This window comes from Struthio camelus, chromosome 2 (genome assembly GCF_040807025.1).
Source record: "Struthio camelus isolate bStrCam1 chromosome 2, bStrCam1.hap1, whole genome shotgun sequence".
NCBI lineage: Eukaryota > Metazoa > Chordata > Aves > Struthioniformes > Struthionidae > Struthio > Struthio camelus.
In genome coordinates, this window is record NC_090943.1 from 38,140,278 (window position 1) to 38,155,917 (window position 15,640).

Consider the following 15,640-nt stretch of genomic DNA (forward strand, 5'->3'; position numbering starts at 1 on the left):
AGGGAGGAGCCCCCTCCCCCAGTTATATGGTCAGTGGCCATTTTTGCTGCTTCTTATCCCCACAGCTACTTAGCTAGGTCCTAGGAGACATAGTTAGTCCTTAAATTTAAAGACTTCTGTCACAGGACAGCTTCTTAGCTTCTGGTCTTGTTTTTATATTGCTGAGGCTCTAAAGTTGTTTGCTCTTTTTGTTGTATATGTGATGCCTAATTCATGGTTTGCAAGTGTTTGGAACAGTATAGTGCTTCTCTGTGTAAAATTGTCCCCTGTGAAAGAGATGTAGGCAGGTTTGATTAAAATAATAATAAAAGGAAAGACATTTTTCTCTTTGTCATATGAACTACATACATGAAAGTATGTGTGCTGTCCCGGCCAGCGCACAGCCTCCTTCTGGGAGTCAGAGGGAATACTGACCACTTCGTGCCTATATGGATTACCTGCAGCGGAAACATTTAACATATTCTAACGTAACACCATTGATCAGAACAGCAGGTGGATCTGCATTTTAAGCTGTGGACTTATGCTCACTATACAGGCAGCTGTATTGGTGGAAGAGGTTACTTCTGTGAGCTGCTGATTATGTCTTTTCTACTTTGGGAGACTGACCTCATGGATCTGCAGGCAGAACTCTTTTGCACTCTTTTGGCACAAAATCAGCAGGGATAGCTGAGGTCACCCATTTAGTCAGCTGCAGTTAACCCAGCTGCCTTTCTGGAAGCACTCAGGTGAGTACCTCCACCAGTAGATCTGCAGGGCCAGTTGTCTCAGACAGAGAGGTGCTGAGAAGCAGCTAAGGGCAGAATCCTTTGAACACAGCTGACTCTGCAGAAAGTCATCTGCCCATGGCCTTACTTCAGGAGATCTGGATTAATCCAGAGACCAGGTGGGAAGATTCTTCTTGCATTTGGTGTGCATGATTTTTACAAACAACAAGACAATAAGATCAATAAGGCTTGATGAATTGTGAAGGTAGCTCTATACCCATAATGTCACCTTTAGAGGAATAACGGGGTGCCACTAGATGTCTTATAAAAATAAGACTACACTGCATGCTTGGAAGAGCTTCATTTCTAACCCTGGCTCTGTCACTGCTTTTCTTCTTCAGCTTTTTTGTCTCAGTTGCCCTGTTCTCACAATAACGCTGCCAGGCTTAACCTCATAATGGGTACTCTGAACTTTGTAGAAGTGAGATGTAGAAAAGGCACAAAGCTTGTAAATATATCCTTCCAGTGGTAAAAGTCACCTGGATGTCGTCCAGGTTATCTGAATTAACCAGAGATTTCTCCCTCAGTCACTGAGAACTGGAGTGTCCTGGTCTCAGAGGAAGTCAAACCGTACAGACGGAACAGGAAATGAAGTTCAAGTATTTTCTAAGTGTCAGCAGTAGCTGCCCCTTAAGCTAGTAATTCTGAACCTGATAAGCTTTGCTGGGAATAGATCTTGGCCTCCAGTGATCTTCCTGTTGCACAAGGACAGGCTTTACAAGCTCACCTCCACACATGTGATTACTGTTAACTAATATTGAACAATGATCAGTGAAAAGTGACTAAAAATGACTACTTCTGGTATATTCTGTGGAGAGATTTTTGTTTTCGATGGACAGATACCCAACTAAAAACTGTTCATGTATGCAACTAAAAGCATTACTGCGCAGCACTGTTCCCCTGACTGGGAATGGCAGACACTTAATGCAAATTGACCTCCTACTTGACATCATTAGCTTTTACTGTACTGAAAGCTTCTTATCCACACTACCATATGCTTTTTCTGTTTTATACAGTTATTGCCAAGTCCCCTCCTGGCAAGCACTGTGATGGCAAACTGACGTGCTGGCAGACACCTTCTTGCACCAGGAACCCTTTTATTGTGAAAAGGCATGCTTTCTCCTGTCCCAAATACCCAATAAGCCTGTGGGGTCAGCAGCTGCCAAGAGCCGCTCATCAATTCATGCAGGTGATCTGCAAAGTCTTCCAAAAAGCAATATCTTGCAGAACTGCAACACAGATGGCTGGCTTCTGGGAAAAGCAGACCAAAATCAAGAATCTCACACTCTTTTCCTGCTACTCTCTGAGCCAAATGCCATTAAATGGGAGTGATGACTGGCTCTGAGATATGCTAAGACTCAGTGTAATTGAATACTGCTCTAATATGCATTAATTTTCTAGCAAAAAAAGTCACCTTGCTAGGATTAAAAACAAATTTCTCAGTGATGGCTTACATGGTAATCTGTACATAATTAATGTCTAGGGCTTCACCTCAGCTTCATGGGGGCTAAAAAGGATTGCTTTGTCACTCTGCAGTTTGGGTCTACCATCTGTGTAGTGATTAAATATTTTAAATCATTCAGCACTCATTCCAGGGGTACCTCTGTTGTCCTCAGCAGATTTATGCCAGGCATGGCTTTGGCCCATGAAGTGCAAGTTTTTGATCCCTCAGATGCATTTTGTTTCCCTTCCCTGCCACTCCCTGGGACTGTGAATAAGTATTTGCCTGACCAGAGATATCAGACACACTGAATGATACACTTAGCTTTTGTAGGGAATTAACAGGCTCTGTTGGCTCCTGAGGGTGCAAGGTGCTCACATGCGATAGAGGCTAATTGAGCATTCTCAGAGCTGAGGTATCCCCCGTGGAGTTTGTAGCTATCAGCACGGAGAGCTCCAATTTAAGCCAAGGTGCTTAGCTTGACCAGTGATATTCTCAGATTCTGGCTCTGTTAAGTTTCATTTTAAAGGAGAAACAAGACTTCAGTGAAGTTTCTAAATAAGTGTCAAGAATAAATGGCAAACCAACTGAATGCTCTCTTACCTTTGGTCTTCCTCAAAACAATCACATCAAAAGCCTTGGTTGGGATATTGGGATGAAAAGGCTGATGATGGCTTGCCTCAACCCCAGTGTATCGATCCTCAGGTGATCTGAAGTTTGGGAACATGGCGTACCTAGAGATGTGTGTCTGGTAGGGATGAGAGGTGGGAAAGGGCAGGCACAGTGGTCTTGGATTTGTTTGGGTTGGAAGGAAGGGCAGAAAAAACCAGTTTCCTTATTTCACATTTCACAGACTTTTAACATTTAAGATAACACTTTGCAAGAAGTAGCAGAGAGGTAGCAGAGAAACCTTAGTTTCTTAGTCTTCTCTTGCTTGCACCGTGCAAGGAGTTCACAGGGATCTCTGCCTACCTATCAATGACCTACTTCTGCTACATAAAAGAGAACCATTGTGTTTGTTTTTGCAACTTGCAAGACTGGGCACCTGCATCATTGACACTCCATAGGTTACTATGCCTCTTGGACAAACTCTGCAGTGATCTGTGGTACATGTTGAATTCAGCAATTTTTCTCTGAGGCTTTAAGATGGACCCAAGTCCAACTCAATAAAGGAAGCCTCAGTATCAAACCCCAGATGCAAATAAAGATGTTGGCATCTATCATTATAATCTTCCCATGAGCTACAATTACATATGAATACAATTTGCAGAACAACACTATTCTCATGAGTCTATCACAAAACATACTGGATACCATCATATTCAGGAATTTTCTCTGGCCTTAATGGAATGCAATAAATGACTCTCTAGGAGCAATAAATGCTCTCTCTCTCTAGGAGCAATAAATGACTGAAGAACTTGTGAGAAGGATTTCCAGGGAAAGAATATTTCCTGTAGACACCGGAACTGACAGAGATGAAGGGAAAACTGTTATGAGGAACAGTGTGAAAAAAGAAGGAGGGGAAAAATAACTGGTGGAGAAAATCCATCAAAACAGAAACAGTGTTATCTGCCATACACAAGTACAACCTTGAGAAAAGCAGATTTTGGCATTAGAAAGAGGCAGAGAAGGATGGCAGATGCACTCATTTAAAACAAACATCCACGCTACCTGCAGAACTGTAAGAGGCGAAGGCAGAAAGCAGAAGAAGGAGAGGAGATTGCTCAGTGAACTCACACAGCCATTTTACGTTTCTCTATGCTGTGCAGGAGACTATAGTATCTCTAGATATGAGTCATGCTGGGTGTGGTTTCTCGTGGCAGTGACTATGTTCTCTGTGGCATAAACACACTTTGACCCTTCAGATATAATTATTTTAAACAAATCTGGGACTTAGTTGAAGAAAACTCCAAAGCAGTACACATTAATATTCATATAGGGATTTAATGTCATTGGACCAGAGCATTGGCTGCTGCTGATGTAAAAGACAGAAAAATTAACTGCCCTTCTAGGTCAGCATCTAACTTCAACGGCTCTGGTAGCTGCCAACCAGACTTATCACTATAAAATAATCAAATATAAATAGTGCATGCTGACACATATTCAAATAAGTAGCCAGAAGAAAGGACAAATGAATTGCTTCTTTATTGACTAGGTTGTTCCTTAGCAAGAAAAGAACTATAGCTTTTGTACATAATCAGTCATACCAACTCACATTTACTTCTATGGGACTTAAGGAAAGGGAAGTGTGGATTTCTGATTCTTGTACAGCTCCAGTTAATAACAGCTGAGCCTCTGCTTGTGAAATCAAAATTTGCCCCTAAAAAGACATTTACTTCTGGGAGGAAGGAGGATAGCACTGAAATGGAGTTTGGTGGGATACTGAGAATTGGAATTACCTGGAGAGTGCCCACATTGCTGTGGCTGTTCCTTTCGGCGTTCAGTTTTTCATGATGGAGTAATTAAATAACTAATTAAAATTCTGAAATGGCAAAGGTCTGCCAAAGAAAATGAAGCAGTGGTGTATTCTAGTAAGAGAGGATAGCACCCCATTTTGATTCTTCTAAACGTTACTATGACTGTATATACTAGCTTCATGACAACAAGTACCTTTCCTCAATTGCTGCAGAAAACAAAACCAAACAGCCTCCACCTTATACAGGAGCCGATCTCCTGAGGCTGTGCATCACGCAGTAACATGATGCTTCACCAAGCTGCACTTTTGCTAGGCTTCTCTCCCATAGATCTGTCGTATCGATACCATAGATCCCCTGTCTGCACTCCCAAATTCTTCAAGCCACATCATGTAAATATGCCAGGAAGTGAACCAGGAAATTTGGTTAGCACTTAGGATGGGTGTACTGGGCAAACGCTGCTGACCTACTAACACTGTCATCATATGCCTCATTCAAGAGAGAGCTTTTTGCTTAGTAACTCTGCTGCTGCTTATTGGCCAGGACACTGTGCAGTTGTGGCTAAAGAGAAAAGACTTACTTTTTTTATTATCCTTAAGAAAAGATAAGGTCCAATATAAGTGAAATGTACTTACTTAGCTGAACTATCTGATGGCTTATGAAGCCTGTATTAGAGAAGAAAGATATGAAGTAAGTAACTTGAAATGGCCTATGTAGATTTGCACCTCCCACATTTAAACTGCATCAGTGCAGTCACTATACATTAGAGACAAATCAATGTGTAAGTAGTGCACATTATTCTTACTGATATCACTCATTCTGAGAGAAACGCTTTATATTGCTAGGTGCCAAAGCTGAAAAGGGTCCAGGAACAAGCGATGCACAGAATGTCTTTTTGAAAGGAGTGAGGGAAAATATCAAGCCTTTCACATGTTTGTGTAATATGCTCTATATTAATAAGCAACTGTAGGCACTGTTTATAAAAATAAATCTTTTTATCAGGAATGCGAAACAGAAAATATCTCATCCTAATCATAGTTGTGGAGAAAGTATTAATTCATTCCGTGCTGATAAGTTATTTATATTCTACCACAGAGACTTATTTTATGCTTCAAATAAATTTTTAAAAAGCAATCAAAAGAGAACACTAACTCTAAAGGGCAAGAATTTCATCAGTGAGGCTAGCTAAGAGTCTCTTGGCAATTGCATCAAGCTAGAAACATGTCTGAGAATTAAAAAAAAAATTAATTTGTTCTAGTGGTTCTTTGTGGTATGATGGAAAAAAGAGAGAAAAATGCCTGAAAGACATTTGTATGGGACATATGTATGATCTGATATAGGAATTAAGTGGTTTATCAGGAGCTCCAAAATCTTATGTTTGGTGAGGAAGGCTAAATTACCAGGCATTGCTTGAAAGGGTCTTTGCAATGTATGGGTAGGAGAGATTGTCTGATGATAGTCTTTTTTTTACTCTTTATTATTTATATAGTGGTCATATCAACATTCTTGATTCTACAAGCCATATACCAGAACCTCCATATAGCCAAGAGCCCTAGTGTTTCTCAGTGAGCAGAGAGATACCCAGGGTTCATTCCAAATGGGAGATGATGATAACTTTTCAGGGCTCACACTGCTCAGTTTGAGGACAGAGCTGTGTGGGATGCTATTAGGTCCCGTGGGGAATCCATCATTTCTGCCTCAGCTGTTCCTAGGGAACTCTCCTCCTCCCACAGCTGGGAATTACCCAGTAGCCAGGTTAAATGGCATAGCCATGGCTTAGGAGCTACACCTAAACTCTGCTCAAGCCACCTGTGACTCAGGAGCTGCAGCTGGCCACTCCATCATTGAACTGGACTTCATAAAAATAGAAGCTGTACAAATAGAGAGAGGAAACATGACCCCTTCCTCAAAGAGCTTAGAAACAGTCCTGGGCTGTCATGGGTGTTTTGATGAATTACATGTGCAAGATCAATTTTGTTCAAACCCTGATATAACTTGCAAAAGTAACATTTCACTATGAAATCTGTTTTATCACAAATGAAGCTATGGGACTCAGTGCAATCACCATGAGGTGTCATATCTCAGATTACCATGCAGTAATAACTCATGGCTCCACTGAACTGAACAAAAGAACTATTTTCCTCTTAATGTGGATGCTATAAAGATAACAGGATTTAAACAAGTATCATATTCTGACACCTATTTGCTTACCGTTGTATTTGTAACAACCCGGAATTCGGACTCAAACTTTGTGTCTGTCTTGAAAGCCTTTGCAGAAATAACCACACTTACAGAAAACTTTAAAAGTTTATTCTACAAATATTTTTAATTGGTTTTCCATTTGTACAGTTAGAACAAAAATTGGCCCTGCAGACATAAGGTTGAAGGAAAATACTCAGTGTTTATTCTCCACTTGTTCACATTGCATTGGAGTGCATTCCCTGTTGCATTCCCCATTGGACATATTCCTGATATAAATGTGGCAAGTATAAGGAGAATCAGCCTCCTTTGTACTCTGGCATGGGAGAACTATTGATGTACCTTTATAGAGCACTTTTCATTATAATATCTAAACTCAAGACAGCAAGAAAATAAGGACAAGCATGCATTTCCATGACTCTGCCATGATTTAGAGGGGCTTTGTTAGCTCAGGCTGTAACAGCCTACAAAGCCTTACATTTTCAAAAGTGGACAGGTATTTTGAGTGTTCCTTTTATTTTAAAACTTAAATTGGGTAATCAAGCCTGAAGCTGCTGAGGATGGATGGCAGTACAGAGATGGTAGAACTCTAACTGGGAAGGGAGAAGGGAATTCGTCCAAATTTGGCTCTGGGATACTTTCACTGGATTTCTAGTAGACTTTTACTGAAATTTGGCAGTATCACACAAGATGCAGTTGTTCAGTCCACAGAGGATGTGGGGTCTGTCACAGTCTCTTGAAAAGAAGTCTTGCTCAAGCTGGAGGGATTTATGCTCCCAATTTTGGAGAGCCCCAGAACAAATGCAGGGCATGGGCCGGATGGAGACTGTCCCTTTTCTGTAGCAATGAGTACACTGTGGGCAGTCACTGAACATTTTTTGATTAAAATAGGCATTAACCAGGTTGCATGTCAGGGAGTATCCTTATGGAAAACACTGGCTTCATCTGAAGTAGTTCTGTGTCTCCCCTCATGGTGTAGTGCAAAGCAGTGGATGCAGAAACTCAATAGCTCAGAAATGCTAATAAAATATACATTGAAACCTATGGGACCTCCTTAAGAGTTCCAAGTTCCCACAAGTTTTTGTACTCTCTAATATATGGTAGGGGCCTTTAAAGAGCTGGTTGTTCTCACAGGTGTGGTACTTGCCTGAGAATGGTGCAGCAGCGCAGAGCTGCATGGCCTTCAGCTTTTCTAGATTAGGCCAGAGAACTTTTTGCTGCTCTTTTTTGTTAGTTCCCCATGTACTCAGTAAATTATTAAGAGAATAAGATTTATTACTCTTGCCGGTTTTCACAGGAAGAAAATTGCTACTGGGGAATAAAACAGGTTTCATATCTGTAAATTGGCTTTCTTTGCTGCCTTTGATTCTTGCAAAGGGAGGCAATCACTTATCTTGCCTAACCTTAAAACATGCTTGGTCAAGGAGCTGTAGGTCAGGGAATCAGGGGTCAGGGAGCTGGGAGAAAGCCAGGGGAATGGCAATGGTATGTTGCATGGTAAGCAGTGAAAGAAGATTAAAACCTGCATGGAAAAAAGCCAGTATTTATTCATTCTGTTCTGTTACTGAACCCACCCAGAAGCTCACTGGTATGTCTTGCCTTTGCAAGGATAGCTGCAAACAAACACTGTAACTGTAGCCTGATTTAATGTGTGTTTGTGGAACAAGTGATGCCTACCAGAAGATGATCATCTGGTTAGTGTTGGCTGCTCCAAAAGGGGGCAAAGTCTTTTTTGGCAAGGCCTTCAGGCTTTTTGTGGCCTTGTTTGATCCGTTTGGCCAGTAATGTGAACTTTGGAGGGCTCATTACACCTTTGGATAGAAGGAGATGATTACTTTTCTCTCTTTAGGACATTTGAGTGGCAGATAAGATGTGGTGCACTGCTAATGCACTTACAGAAGTAGAGAAAAGTATGAAGATACATACAAAAGTATGAACCAAGTGATTCATTCTAATGCAAAACTGCACAAGGATATGTAGTGGGCATACTTAAGACAATGGCATGGTTGCCCAATAAAGGTGTACAGAGTTATTGCAAATGCCTGGTAATTCATTTCCCACAAAAGACTAATGGCTCAAAAGAGGCCTCACAGGCTATAAGGTAAATAAACTGGGTGTTAATAGCTCCCAAGTAGGCCCGCAGAGGACCACTCAGTGGGTATTTTACAGGAAAGGTTTAGTGTGGTTGTCACCACCTGAAAGTCCCTGACAGCAGGGAGAGTGTTATGAAAGACCTTGAACTGTTAACCTGGCAGATTGTTGTGTGTGCGTGTTCCACTTTTCTTCAGAAGGTATACCCTTTCCTTCAACTTAAAAGTCTTTAAAAGACAGACAAAATACAACCTCACAGGAAAAGAAACGCTAAACTAATATAAAGCAGACCATAACATGTTTTTAGAGACCCAGCATGTTTCAGGTTAACATGGGAATGCAAAACTGATGGAGAAAGTACATCACTATGCAATTGATCAAACATTTGGAGTCTAAGGTCATATTCTTTTCAGTATGTACTGAGGCAGGCTTTGATCTGCCCTTATGTAAAACCTCCTGCTTCCTTATAGAGCTGTCACAAGGACCGGTAGTCACAGGAGTCCCTGGCTTCTTCTTGAGGAAGCACATTCCCAGAAAGGTGCTACGATCTCTGTCCCAGCCTGGGTATATGGATAGTTCATTCTGGTGAGCAACTGGCACGAGGAACGCCCTTTCTAGGAAATGAATGGATCTCAAAGCATCTTTAACCAAGATCCGTCTGAGGTTGGCCGGCCTGGGAATTACTGAAAACACAGCAGGCCCCCTATCTCGTGCAACAGGTAGGTTTTACTTCACAATCTGCACGTGCTTCTGCTGTTGTCTCAGGATTACCAATATAAATGTCATATAACAGGACACTTATTTGACTGTCGAGCCACAGAGGACCAAATTGTCCCCTAGCATCACTCTGCTGCAGTCAGTGGAGTTTTCTTGAAGTTACATTACACCCTCTAAGATTAAATAAACCAGAGTCAGACAGCTTCACTAAACAAATGAGAGACAAGTGGAAAACCATGTAAATTGTAAGGGTTAAAAGGTAAGTGGGCTTGATGCTCCATCGATGTTATATCTCAAACTTGGGACATTGTGTGCACAGTGCAAAAATGGGCTGGACAGTGCCCACTTTGCATGGACATTAGTCTTAAAGCAATTTTCAAATGATCCATTATCTTCTTACAAAAGTGTGTTTTGATAGGCCTGATCTTGTCACGTAGCGCCTGGGGAACTTGCAGGAAGACATCCTTCCTTGTATTCTTAGTCAAATTATGCAAAAGCAGCTCAGCAAATGCCTCTAATATTCACTGCTGGTCAAAGGCCACAATCTGTCCCAGTAAAAAGGAGTTTTGGCCAGTACGCTCTTGTAGGCAACCAAACTGACCTCTGCTTGTGCTGCATACTGTAATGAGGTAGTAAAAAGGGGAGCCTGTGAAGAGCAGTGGACTGCAAAGAGCAGGGCTGCAGGTTTTCTTGTTTAGCTTCTGTGGCCAGCTTACACTTAGCTCTCCTGCTTTTCTGTAGTGTCTGATATTTCACAAAATGGGGAGCAGGTACCTTATATGAGAGCTAGAGGGAAACTGGTCGGGGTCACACAAACGCCCTCACTACCGTATAGATATAACCTAGCAAAATCATTGCAGAGCTATTCTCAGGTTTCTAGTATGTTCTGTCTAACTATATTTTGATGTACACTTAAGCTAATGCTAGTGTGAGAAGTGTAACTTGTTCATTTTCTGCTTTTTAAGGTTTGGTTTACATTCATACTTTACATTTTCTTGAATCTAAAATCTCCGTAGTTTACTTGAGTTAAAACGCTTTGCTGGTGCCATCAAGTGGCAAAAAGTTGGATTGCAGCAATCCAAGAACATCCAAATTCACTCCATGTAGTTTGTCTTAAACAGTAACAGTGAGGAAAACAATCTTGGTCAAAGCTCTTCTTAAAATATTTGTGTATATATACAACAGAGAAACAGACTAATATATACATAGCATCATGGCTACTTCAGTTACTTTTAATTTAATCTAGATTCTAACTAGTTAAAGGCCAATATTTTGGAGTGATACAAGTTGATAAATACAGATAACCTGTAAAACAGATTCAGAGACCCTTGTTGAAGAGATAATGAAGTAAAGGGGCACAGTGCCATATTCTGAACATCCTTGCCAAGTGTGTTTGCTTTCTTTTGTTCGTAGCTAACCCCTGTTTACAGAACATGTCCCTTCACATTTCATGTATCATATGTGCATTTCATGTAGTACGTGCATAATATGATTAGCATGGAATGAATATTCAATTTACTGTTTTATTCGCTAAATACGCAATCTGGTTTAGCACATAGTTGAAACTTACAGCTCATCATTCAGACGCACATCACTTTTTTTCAGCTGGGTGACATGATAGTATTGCTCAATGGGAAGGCCTCTGTGCAAAGAGAAAGCATAAATATAGAAAGAATATGCTAAGCCAAAGCAATTGTAATAAGAGAGATATAGATATATTTTTGTCTTGATTTCTCAGATAACCCTTAACATCAAAATTCATAGATACTACCAATGTGGAAATCTATTCTCAGATTCAAAATCTAAGTCATGCAGGGTTGGGTTTTGAGAGGTGCTGAGCACACATGCCTGAATCCAAAGCTTCTGAGAGCACTGAGCATTTCCACCTCTGAAAGCCTGGCCCTTTTAAGCTCCTGACCGTGCACCTCTAACACTCAGTAGGAGCTCTGGGAATGCCTTGAATGGGTGCACGTTCCAGCCTCTGATCCAGCAAGAGCTGAGTGTTATGGGGAGCACATTCAGCTCCATCTGATGTGAAAGGGCACCTAGAATACAACCGCAGTGAATGGTCCTTGCCACTGAAAAGAATCTGATGTGAAGACAGCACCATACTTGTCTTTGAGTTAAAACAATGGGAAACAAAGCAGTTAATGTGGGGCATCAGGGAGAAACAAATGAGAGAGCAAATGGGAGTGCCAAAATGAAGGAAATGCAGTTGGAAAAATCAGCCATAATCAGTAAGACTTTTCCTGGGATTAGAAATAGCCTTGTGGTTCTGACCTGGCCCTGCTACAGCTAAACTTGACTCAAAAGGATAAATCAAGAGTTGGTTGCTAAAAGGAATGGGTGGCTTTAACTGCATGGCTGAAGAAGAGATGTGAGTTGCAAGAAAAGGAGGGAAATGATGTGGAATCAGAAGGCATGAATTTGAGTTTTATGCCTGGCTCAATAGGGCTCTCAGAGCCTGGAAGCTGTAGCGCAGTTCAACACGAATCTTCTTACAGCGCTGCTCTATATACCCCATGTCTAACCACTAATTCAGAATGGCCGTTGCTTTCTCTCTCCTCTTTAAGCTGCCATTACTGGGCCACGTTTACTGCAGGAGTGTGATAAGGAGCTGAACCAACTACTTTCCCACATTAGCACTGGCTAGTGTAGCGTATGCTTCCATGCCATGCATGCTGTGAAGCATGGGCATCTGTGATCAGATTTAGCCTTCCAGCTCTCATGCAAGGCCGGATTTTCAGAAGCACTGAGCCCCTCTGCATTAAACTAAAATCACTGAGATGTCCGTCTTTCCCTCTCAGTCCCATCACACCACAGTAGTAGCTGACCTTCGTTCAGGAGGCCAGGTCACGTGCACCCTTGTGATAGGAGAGCTAGTGCTGATGGTGCACCCTCATGACAAACTCTACTGCAGGAGGGAACATCCATGGAGCAGCAATACTCACTTTAGCACTCCACCTAAAGCCAAATGCAGTGACGAAAGAGTCCTGAATGTTGATTTTGGGACTATCAACATGTACACAGGATTGCCATAATACAAATTCTTTTTCCAGATTTAAAGTAAAAATCTACTGACCTGGAAGTGCTTAAATTTTGCCTACTTCAGCTACTGTGCTTATAAAGATCCACCTTTTACTACTCACTTCTGTGTTAGTTGCATGAGGGTATCATGACTTAATAGCAAAACATTGCACTTGGAGTCTTTGGGAGCAGTGTCTGCGCAAAGTGGCAGTATTTTGATCTGAAGAAGATGCTTTGTATTTTCTTGGAATCAAGGGATGGATGATTTTTGCGTTGGACACTGCCTCTTCCACCCAGAAAAGCATGTATAGTTGTAGTAGTTTTGCTCAGACTTGGAGAGGGGGCCTGCTGTGAATGGGGGTTAGGATCGGGCAATCTCCAGGTGATCCTTCTGACCTGAACCCTGCTGTGACTCCTCCATTCTGAAAAGGAAGCACTCCTGAGTTGTCCTCCCACTACTCTGTGCGCCCTGACACCTACTGGGGAGCACTGAGCATTACTTCATTCTCCTCTTAAAACCAGCTTTGCCAGCCCATAGCTTCTCATGTAAAAAAAAATTCCTTTGGGGGTGCCCTAGTTTATACACTGAGGAAACTTACCAGCAGGTATAAAAGCCACATGTTAGTTACATAGAGGTGCACTGAAAAAAATATTTTCTCTGTTTTCTTCTCATAAAATTTCATAGACATCTTACAAAGTGATTTAGAAAAATGAAGGACAAGCAAACACAAGGAGGTTGGACTAGATGATCTCCAGAGGTCCCTTCCAACCTAAACGATTCTGTGATTCTGTGATTCATACGGACGGATCAGGGGCTCTACACTAGTGCGCCTAGACAACAAATAAGCCAAGGAATTGCATATTCAAAAAAGAAAAACACAAGAGCAATGACAAGTCTTGTTTCAGGCTCATTATGTATTCTTGCACTGATCCTATCACTGTGGGATCACCTTCTTGCAGTCCTGAGAGGGAAGTCCCATCAGCTGCATTTTACACAGCAGAGCAAGGACAGGAAGATAGTTTCAAGTCTTGAGTCATATTTTAACCCTTGGATGACCATGCAAATGCCTATCCTGAATATTCCCTTCCTATCCTCGAGGGAAATCTGCAGAGCTGAAGACTATCCTTAAATTCCTCCAGGTCAGCTCTAAGCAGCAGCATGCTCTGCCTTCAGAGCTCTCCTGTAAGTGAATGATGGTGACTTGAAACTTCCATGAGTGTCTCACAACAGAAATTTGGCATCATTTACCTAGCTATCTATTAGCTAGTCAACCCCTCTCCCCCACCCCCAGCCCCCTTTTTTTTCGACTAATGCTATCATGATGACTAAAAAGTTTGGCAACTGGTTTCAGTGTAAGTGGAATCAAGCCCAATATATTCTGAACCCGTGGAGGAAAAAGCAAAGGCATGCTGCCTATCTCTCTCACAGCATAACAGGGCTTCAGCTGCAAGAGTGCAGACTCATGTATTGCCTTGAGATACTACTCCCTGATATCTAGAGATTTTTTATAGGTCTAGACAGGGCTTTGTTAGGGTTAGGTTGCTCTCCGAAGGGTTATCTGGGTACCATTAGATCTGAGGTTTGCAGAAATCATCATGCGAGAATTTAGGATAGGAGCGGGCTTTAAGGTCATACAGATCAATGAGCCAAACTTATGGTTGGATATTTCAAGCAAGTTACCAGATAAGGCTGAAGAGCTGACTCAAGCAAGAACCAGATGGTTGTTTTAGATCTACCAGCAGGGACCCCATATTAAGGCTAGAGCTAGGATTTGGATTTTGGCTAACAGGATGATGAGCTGAAGCCTTAAGGCTTGGCCTATTGGGGTGCCTGTTGACATTTTTTCCATGAGAGCTGCAACAGTCATCCAGTTTAGCTGGTCTAATAGGGACCGCTGGGCTAAGGTTGAGGTTAAGGTCAGGAACTGGGAAAGGAGGAGCTAGACTCAAGTTCAATTTGGGACCAGAGATACTGTGGGGGAAGTATAGATCTGGAATCAGTAGGGCCCTGTGTCTAGGGCAAAGTGTTTTCTAGGCAGGAAGCACTGGGCTGCGGTTTGGCCTGACGGGAAAGAGTAGGGATTATGATTCGGTGTGCAAGGTGCTATACATTTTGATTTTGCATCAACCCTAAGCTAGTAGGTGCTCCATGTCCCAAATGAAATCCAAGGTCTAGGAGCCCAGTAGACCCATAACCCATAGGAACTGTTATAATCTCAAGTGAAACTTCTCTATGTGAAGATCAGGATTGCTGTCCTGTCAAGGGGTCAAGGACAGAGCCTGGACAGGGCAAGGGTGGGGAGAACAGCCATGTCCTAAACTGATTTTAGGCAAAGGTGGCATAGTGGGTGCAGGGCTAGGTATACTGAGAAATTCACTGCTGAGACAGGTCTGCTTGGCTCATGTGTGGTTGAGCGGTAGTTTTCAGTCAAGGTTATATCTTCTGACAGTGACAGAGCACCCAGGAATCTGGCACTACAGTGTTGCTCTTCAGTTTTAGAAGAGGAGTTTGTGTGTGGTAAGAAGCTAGGGTAAGGAGTCCTAACTCATAAAGCATCCACAGAGCTCTTCCTCTCAGCTGTTGTCTAATGAAGTCTAATCCCTTCTTTTAAAACAGCTTTCTGAAAAAACTGAGCACCTACTTTTCATGCTTATGCCTATGGGATTTCTTGATGCTGAGCGTTAGTGTAAATCATGCCATTAGTGACATTTTTAAGGTTAGGACGGATGTTTGGGACAACAGCCAGCAGTAAATCATCACCACATTTTGGACAAAAATAAATGAAATATGGAAATTTGGAATTTTAAGAGTTTCAGCAAAACACACTGCAGAGGTTTATGGGTACCAAGGTATTCTCACGTTAATATTTAGAGCATCACGCAAAAGGGTAATAGCTTAAATTGCCCCATTTTTGGAATGCAGATATTTGCATGGCTCAGTCTGCATTGCTCTCTAACCTGTTTGCTGCCTATTGCTATTCTTGTTA

The 15,640-nt window shown here is 41.9% G+C and overlaps 1 protein-coding gene and 1 long non-coding RNA gene across 2 annotated transcripts in view; one reads left to right on the forward strand and one right to left on the reverse strand.

Annotated features, from left to right (window-relative positions):
- LOC104145101 (uncharacterized) overlaps positions 1-15,640 on the forward strand; it is a 130,310-nt gene that overhangs the window by 13,571 nt on the left and 101,099 nt on the right. The window lies entirely within an intron of this gene.
- SPMIP4 (sperm microtubule inner protein 4) overlaps positions 1-15,640 on the reverse strand; it is a 33,743-nt gene that overhangs the window by 6,405 nt on the left and 11,698 nt on the right. The window contains exons 4-6 of the mRNA XM_068935181.1: positions 11,197-11,268; positions 2,809-2,993; positions 349-437 (exon numbers count right to left, since the gene is read on the reverse strand). Of these exons, the coding sequence (XP_068791282.1) occupies positions 349-437; positions 2,809-2,993; positions 11,197-11,268 (346 nt within the window). The remainder of the gene's footprint in view (positions 1-348; positions 438-2,808; positions 2,994-11,196; positions 11,269-15,640) is intronic.